The 8840-nt window shown below is 33.8% G+C and overlaps 1 protein-coding gene across 1 annotated transcript in view; it reads right to left on the bottom strand.

Moving 5' to 3' along the window:
* Positions 1-213: 213 nt before the first annotated feature.
* Positions 214-8840, bottom strand: part of AQP11 (aquaporin 11) — an 11664-nt gene continuing 3037 nt past the window's right edge. Inside the window, exons 2-3 of the mRNA XM_011368377.1 lie at positions 3895-4011; positions 214-550 (exon numbers count right to left, since the gene is read on the bottom strand). Of these exons, the coding sequence (XP_011366679.1) occupies positions 471-550; positions 3895-4011 (197 nt within the window). The 3' untranslated portion in view covers positions 214-470. The remainder of the gene's footprint in view (positions 551-3894; positions 4012-8840) is intronic.

Consider the following 8840-nt stretch of genomic DNA (forward strand, 5'->3'; position numbering starts at 1 on the left):
CTATTGAAAGATGACACTGCTGATGGTATCACTGAAGTACTGGCTGTAAAATATCCTTTCCAGTTCTGTAAGCATGATTGGTTGTACTTTGGTTAAAATCCTGCTCATTCAGGAGAAACCTGATAGACACACTCTTTCTTTGGTCCTACCATCACCTTTCTTTTCTCATCCTGTATTCCTTTTTTTTAATCAAAATGAACAATTATCACTTGAGATTTATATTTAATGTAATGAGTCTTTTCTAGCAGCATTTAATACACACTCAGAAGAATAAGTCTTAACTGAGAAACACAGGATACCTTATTTTCACAGTAATTTTTTTAAGTCCCAGTGATGAAAACTGTAAGGCAGCTTCTTCAGAGGCAGCTAACATTGATGAATCCAGTACAGCCAGTGTGTAGAATAAGAGGTGATAAAATATCACATCCAGCTTGACTGTCCTATTACTTAGTCTGAGTCTTTTGGAATAGTTATTCCTTTTTATTAGTTGTATGCTCGTTATACAGCCATGGAATGAAAAAGCTGAACATCAAAATCATCAACAATATACCTGAAAGATAAAATAACAGTAAAATAAAAACAACGATCTCTAAGGAAGTTCACAATCACCAAGTGATTGTGATTATATACAATTATATACCTAGAAATTTGGAAAGCTATGTTTAAAAGAATTAGCTACAATAATTCTATGTGAAATGTAGATATTTTTTAAATTTAATATTCTCACATTTTTCTTCAGCCATGAATCTTTAAAATCATTATGTACTTGGTAAAACCAGTAAGATCTAAACATGAATTTAAAAGATAAAACTGAAGGCTTTGGAGTTCTAGCTCTGGCTCCATTATTGATTTTCTGAGGAGAAACTATACTTGAGTCTCCATTTGCTCTTTAAAATGGCACACTCTGTCCCCCAGTGCCCTAGGGATGTACTGGGGGAATAAAACAACTGAAAACACTCTTGAATTTTCACTTGAAATTCTCAAATAAGAACAACATGTTAGATTACTTTATCCCTTCTCTTTTTTTTTTTTTTTTACCAATCTCAACTATGAATAGCTTTTAAAGCTGTATCAAAAATTAACAAAATTTTGGTTAATGTTGACAGTTTAAATCTTAAATATGTAAAAAAATAAATCACATATTAGTGATTTATAAAGCTCCATTTGTGAGATTAGTGGTTGATTTTTCAATGGGAAACGGGTGGAGGAGAGTAAACCACAGGGCTCAAGTCATTGTCTGGAAATGGAAGTCTCCAATAGTTAATGTGTTTATCTTAATGCACTTTGATTTAAAACTCTAGGTCAGTTTAAACTAGGATTAAGAATGAATTTTTGTCACATACAGAGTTGATATTTTACTCTTGTTTGGTAACAACAGGAAACTTTAAGGTTTGACTAGCATTTGGACAACTTAACATTTTTAAAAGAGGAATCTGTTTTGCAACCAAAGGCTTTAAATGAAAAAAATATCAGAAACAATCCATGTTAACTGATCACCAAATTTGACATTTTCTTTACAAAGTTAGAGCTAGAAAATAAGACATTACATTTAAAACTGTTTCCAAAAATGGAATTTCAGTTTCATAGAAGCAAATGTAATTTGCTAATTTTCATCTATGAAATGCGTAAACTAGAGAATTAATTTTATATCCAGTCTTATAGTCACATTTCTAACATTTTAAGTTAATTTGGGGGAGTTGCCAAAATTATAATGTTTCTGCTATGAAGAGAAAAAAGAACAAGGGCCGTGGTTTCCAAGAATAGTTTGCTCCCTGCTTGGTCAAAAAGGGAAAGAAGTTAGCTAGCGAGGGATCACTCTCTATTTCACTCCATAGCATCCATTGCCTAATGTAGCTTGAACAGGGTTTTGTTTGTTTCGATTCTTCATCTCTTCTTAGCTCGTTGAATGACTCCTGTAAAAATATAATTTCTTGTATTCTCATCCTTTATAGAGTTTAATTATGACCTTATTTCAGTTGATGAGCACATTTTTTCCCAATGGGAATGTAACTTCAACGTATGACAATTCATTGGTAAGCGGGAATTCAGTGTTCTAAAAGCTGCTGTTTACTCGTATGTCTTTTCTCCACATACACCGAAGGATTCCTGTATTGTGTCTTACTCATAAATCTCTTAAAGAAGTATAGGAACGTATATCTTTAAACCAAAACCTACAATAGAAATTTTATGTTGGGTCTATTTTGGAAAAAATCTAGGAGGTCTGTAGGCCAACCAAGAATCTTTGAATTATTTTCAACAAGCTAAATAGGGCCATATATAGTCACAAAAAAGTTGATCCCCATTCCAGTTTTACAAGATTCCTTAAGTAGGAAACAAAGATAGATAAAAGTACATTTGTCTGTTGTTTGGGGTGTTTTTTAGAAAAGTGGTTCTTGAAAATGTTTTGGTAATGGCCACAAGTCATATTACCATCATGTTTGGACTTCACTAACGTAGAGAATATAGTCTGTTTTCCCACCTTAATACTCTCTATACTTTCTAAAGAGAGAGAGGTGATCGTTCCTTTTTAGTCTATCATGAGACTTTTTCTAGTATGTTCTTCCAGGAAGAAGTTATTAAATGATTTGGGGTAGAATGTGTTTAAAATAAAAAGTCATAGTCCATTTACAGAGAATGTCATTACTTCTGTGTTTTTCTCTTAATATTCTTCTGGAAAGGCCTACTTTTTAGTGTTCTTTCAAGTAATGGGTGAAATAATTACTTAGTATTATGGGCTTATTGTCAAAATTGTATTTGGAGCACATTAACAAATATATAAGATTAGTAATATATATTGATTTTAAATAAGACATATTAGAGATTTTTCCACATGAAAACTATCACTAGATCCATCCAATTAGTGACCTTTTTAACTTCATTAACTTCAGTGACATCTTTAACTTTTTAAAAATTTATTAGAGAAAAGTTATCTTTAAAAAATTTATTGGAAAACACTAGCAATCTGTTGAACTGAAAAAAAGGCACCTTTTTTTTGCATTTTAAAATGCAGGTTTTCTCTGACATTCCTCATGTTTAAACCTACATATGTTATTATTGAGCATAATAGATACTGAACATGAGATAAAAGAATAGAAGGCGAGTGGGAGGAGCGAAATGTGATGGCTATTCAACCTGTTGTGCCTCTGTTCCTTTGTAACCTCTCCCTCTTTTTAAAACAGAAATGAGCAACAAGAAACAATACTAACACTGGATAAAAAGAAGGGTGAACTAATAGAAGACCAGGCATCCTCATATTCATTTTCAGTTAGGTATTATAATCAGGCTTAAAACAAATGACTAAACAAAATTTTAAAATGCTGATAACTTACATGCATATTACGATTACAGTTATAAAATAACTTTTGTGTTATTTGGCCCATCTGTATAGAGGAGTTTTCTATATCTTCTGATCCAGATAGAAACAACAGCAATGAATCTTGTGGATTTTAAAACTACTGCTCATTACATGTATACATTGTTTTATGAGATGCTTTTCTGCAAAATAAGTCACATGAACTAAATGGTATTTTATCTGGAGTTCACAAATTTGAAAAATAATTCCTTTAGCAAAAAAAAAAAAAATTTTTTTTGATGGAATTAATCACTCATTTTTTTGCTCTCATATCTGTGGGGTTTTAAAAGGTTATCATACCTGAAACTGACTACTACCCTTAACTAGATAATTTTGTTTCTTTGAAGATAAAAACAGTTTTAAAGAGTACTGCACAAAATAAAATGTTATTTCAGGCATTTTAACTACCTTTTTCATTTTTTTGTGTGTGCCTACTCTCTGACTTTGGAAATTGATGTTACAGTGACATTCTATAATACATCATATCTATATCATATTTTAAGATAAACTCATCTTTCAGTCATATTAAATAATATGCTTACCTAAAGAAGGAGCCAGCCAATATACTATAAAAAATCGAAGGAATGCTTCATCAAAACACTTGAAATGTAATGAAAGTGCCAAAGCTGGATTAAATACAGCTCCTGTTAGACTTCCTCCTGTAATACATTTTAAGCAGAGTGATACCAAACCACATATCTTACATTTTCTTGTAACTAAAAAAGAGTTACTAAATGGGTGGTTATCTTGTTTTAGGTACTTAGGTACAGTCATCCTTCAGTATCTGCAGGGGATTAGTATCCTGCAGATACCAAAATCTATAGATGCTCAAATCCCTTATATAAAATGACATAGTATTTGCATATAACCTAGGCGCATCCTTTTGTATACTTTAAATCATCTCTAGATTGCTTATAATAACCTCATACAATGTAGATACTATGTAAATAGTTGTTATATTATTTAGGAAATAATGACAAAAAATGTCTGTACATGTTCAGAACCCGACACACCATCATACTCCTAACTATATAGAACATGTCAGCAACAATGTAATATTGTTTTAAGAATATTTTTGACCCATGGTTGGTTGAATCCATGGATTTGGAACCCATGGGTACAGAGGGCCGACTATGTTCTTATTCTATGATCTTTCTTTGCAGAATCACCTAGCATATTATAGAGTATAAAAATCAACTATATATTATAATATGCCAGGTGCAAAAAACAAAAGACAAAGGACATTAACAGTTAATCCAATGCTTTTCTTATATATTGTAAAATGCACATTGACAGTGAATTTGCTCTATTATTGTTCTTAGGGTTTTATAAAATTGGAGACTTGGCTGCCCTTAACACTGATCAATTTAAGTGAGTGAATAATAAAAATAAAATGAAAAAAACATTTAAAATGGATATAATACCCCAGGCTCCTCTTGGGTATAGTGTACCTTTGCGGTGAAAACAAAAAGTGGAATGGACCAAAGCATTATCATTGACTCTATTTTAACTTGTCAGGAGAGCCCTGAAGAAGTAACTATGAATGGTATGTAAATAATACCTTAGTAAAATGGTTAAAAAATTTTTTTTAAAGAAGTGACCAAGTAGTCATGAATGATAAGCACAAAGTCTTTAACTATTGACTACTTTTCAGGATTCATGGTCCAACTCTGCATCCAAGGTATCTCTGATGTGGAGCCTAGAAGTTTAAAGTTCTGGCCACACAGCAAGTAAGGAAAGGTAGAAGAGGCTGGACTGCCTGTCAACAGTATTCACTGGAACTGTGGTTCAGCTTTTTAAAAATCACCCTAAGATAATCCCTGAGATAGTGACATTTCAGGCAGTTCTTCCATGTGAAAGCTTGGGCACAAACATCTGCCCCTGACTCAGCCAGCAATAGAGGCCGAGAAAAATAATCGGACAGATCAAGCTAACAGGCCCCAAGAAGACAGCAGAAAACCAAAACCCGAACAAAATAAGTTAATATTTATCAAAACACTTTACAGCACTGATCTACATAAATTTAAATGCCTTTCTTTGGGAATCCAAGCTCTGGAGGCTCACCCAGCAGCCCACGCCCTCTCTGGCGGACCCAGCCATTTGGCAGTTTCACTAATTCTTATGTTTTTCTCCAAGAACCTTCTGGGGCAAACGTAAGTAAGTGCTGTCGTTGTGTCAGGCTGCTTCCTACCAGATTGTGCCAAAGGCGGGGTGGTGGGGAGGAGAGAGAAAAGGGACACTCTTTCATAAGATATCACTGAGATTTCACACTTGATAGGCTAAAAATATTGAAGCTGTGTTGAAGATTTTGAACAGTGAACCAAATTCACTTGATAGCTAAGAGTTTTATTCCAGTACTCTATCTAGCCTCACAGCATGATCCATACTCGTGCCGCCAAAATTATAAATGACATCACACCACAGATCTTCAGAATCATTCTTGAATAGTCAACTCTTGGAATGTTAAACCTATAGTTGCCAAGAGCCTACAGAATTGTTTGGTTGGTAGATGATCATTTCAGTTCAATTTCACAAAAATGTACTGAGTTCCTATGTACTAGACATCATGGTCAGGAAGATAAGGACTCACATATCTTTACAATATAACGTAATATGTGCTATGTTAATAAGCCACTGTGACTTTTTGGTATTTATCAATAAAAATAGACTAAACCATTGCTTTCATAATTAGTTTACTTTGGTATTCCAAAGCCAAAGACTTTCCATTATGTCTAAGAACACTATCAGTCAGTCTTGTACAAGCCTAAAACTTAAACTACTTCACTTCCCTTATCGTCACATTGCCAATTCAGCTCAGTGCAACTTGGTGGAAGCCGCCCCTCCTACCAAGACGTTGAGTCTATTTCTCATCTTGAACGTAGACTGGCTTTGTGACTTGCATTGACAGGAATGCAGCAGAAGGGATGCTACGTGAATTCTGAATCTGAGGGGAGATGCTATGTGAGTTTTAGGTTCAGGTCTCAATAAACCCATCAGCTTCTACTTTTTGCTCTCTTGGAACAATGCCTTGACCATATAAATAAGCAGGTCTAGGCTGCTGGAGAATGAATGGCAACATGAAAGAGAACCGAGGCACCGTAGATGATCGTTGGTACCAACTGCCAGACACATGAGTGAGGCTACCTTGGTTCTGCCAGCCCCACCAACTGTCCAGGTATCTGATTTCAGAGGAATTTCCCAACTAGCCCATAGAATCATGAAAAATAATAAATTATTGTCATTTTAAAATTTGGGGTAGTTTTTTACATAGCAATAGTTAACCGATACAGAAATCCAAATTAGCAGCAGGCTCTGTGGTAATGAAGCCCCAAACATGTTATTGGCTTTGACATTTTTAGACTGGATAATTGTTGTAGGGGCTGTCCTATGCATTGTAGGATGTTTACCAGCCTTCCTGGCCTTTATCCACTAGACGCCAGTAGCACATGCATCTCCCCCCATTATAGCAACCAAAAATGTCTTCTGACATTGCTGGATGTCCCCTTGGAGGCAGAATCATGCCTTGTTGAAAACCACTGTCTTAGAGAAACACTGGTACTTGTGTACAAGTAGACATACACAAGGTAGTTCACAATAGCAAAGAACTAGGAAAAACTTATTTGCCCACAAGAAAATAGCTCAATTAAGTTTATTATTAATTTGGAATACCATTCAATATTTTGAAATAATGAGAGAAATCTCTACTAACATAGATCTCCAAGATATATCATTGAACAACCACCACCACAAAAACAAACTGCAGAAAGTGAGGTATGAAATCTTTTATGTTAATACAAACCACATAAAAGAATAGTTTCTAAAGGGTCTTAACTATCTATCTATCTATCTATCTATCTATCTATCTATCTATCTATCAATCATCTATCTATCTATCATCTATCATGCACAAAAAAAGAGTTTGGAAAGACACACACATGCATGTGCAGAGGATTACCCTGGTGGGAAGAGTAGGCAGGGGAGGAGAGGAGACAGGCATGGAGAATGGCAGTCAAAAGTGTTAAAATTATTTATAAAAAGACACATTCATGTATTGTGTAATGAAACAAATTATTTAAAAAGAATCATCCATTAAGCACAGAACTAACTAAAAATGGCTTCAAAAATAAGTTACTATTTATTGACATTTGAAGGGGAGAAGACAATAACATGGTGAAGAAGAGGTGTCACTGGGGAGATCCAGCTGGCTGACTGCCAAGAGTCTTACAGGACAGCATGAACTTGGTGAATTCACCACAGGGAAAGATTAAGTCCCAAATCTGGCAATTCTAGGCACTAATGTTTCTCAATACTCCTAAAGAGAATTAAATTCTCTGTGACAGAATGACACTCTTAAAATCTCATAAGACTCATGTATAAGCTAGAATATCAATTAACTATAGTGGAATTTAGCCCTTTCCAGTAACCAGGATATTTGCGCCAGGTACTATGCTAAAAACCTGAATACTATTCTTTTCTTCACAGTAGATATAGTGTTATTCTCCATTTTAAAGGTGAGGAAACTGAAGCCTAAATTAGGTATTTCTCCTAAGAACACACAATCCAACTCCAAACCTGTTGTCTTAATCACTATGTTATACTGGTATAATAAAAAACGTTTTGAACCTTTGTCTGAATCTGTTCTTTATTTTTAAATGGGCACCTATTTCATGTGGTTATTCTATTAAAAATAAACATATGTAAAGGGTTTAATTCCCTTCTCCGTTGACAAATAATTTTACCTATATTCTTCATGATTTAGAAAGATACCAAAAACTCCTGAATAGAGTAATGAAATGAAGTAAAAATACAATTACTTCAAATAATTTATTAGGCTTATTTTGAAAGTCCTTAGACATAAAATATGGAATACCAAGATATGTATTATTTCTTTCCGTGTGATTTTTTAAAAGGTGAATAGAGAGTATTTACTAATTCATTCACCCGTTCTAAAAATTCTTACTATTTTGTACCAGGTGACACCATGGCTAAGTCCTGGTTTTATGATATAATGAGTAAAACAACTTTAGTCTCTATACTCATAAAGCTTACCGTCTGGTGGAGGAAGACAGGTATTACATTATCAAACAAATGCACAATTAAAAATTCTACAAAGAAAATGAACAGGGTGCAGTAATAAAGACAACTTACTTAGATATGTAAAATAACAGATTTTTTCAATATATAATTAATTAAAAAGTGAATGCAATTCTCTCTTACCCTGTTCGTTGAGTTAAATTCTCCCATATCTAAATTAAAGTAGATTTGCCGGAAATCTTTATTAATAACTTTATAGCTCTAATATGTTAATAAATCACATAGCTTTTAAAAAATTATATGAGAAGCCAATAAGTGGTAATGACATCAGTGGCTTTTATCCACACATCAAAGTGCAGGGTGCTAAATCAATAAATACACAGACACTTGTTCACTGGCTATCCAATGAGTCTGTGGCTATGTTGTTGGACAGTTATGTTCCGTAATCTTTAAA

Source organism: Pteropus vampyrus, unplaced genomic scaffold, assembly GCF_000151845.1.
Source record: "Pteropus vampyrus isolate Shadow unplaced genomic scaffold, Pvam_2.0 Scaffold141, whole genome shotgun sequence".
Classification (NCBI taxonomy): domain Eukaryota; kingdom Metazoa; phylum Chordata; class Mammalia; order Chiroptera; family Pteropodidae; genus Pteropus; species Pteropus vampyrus.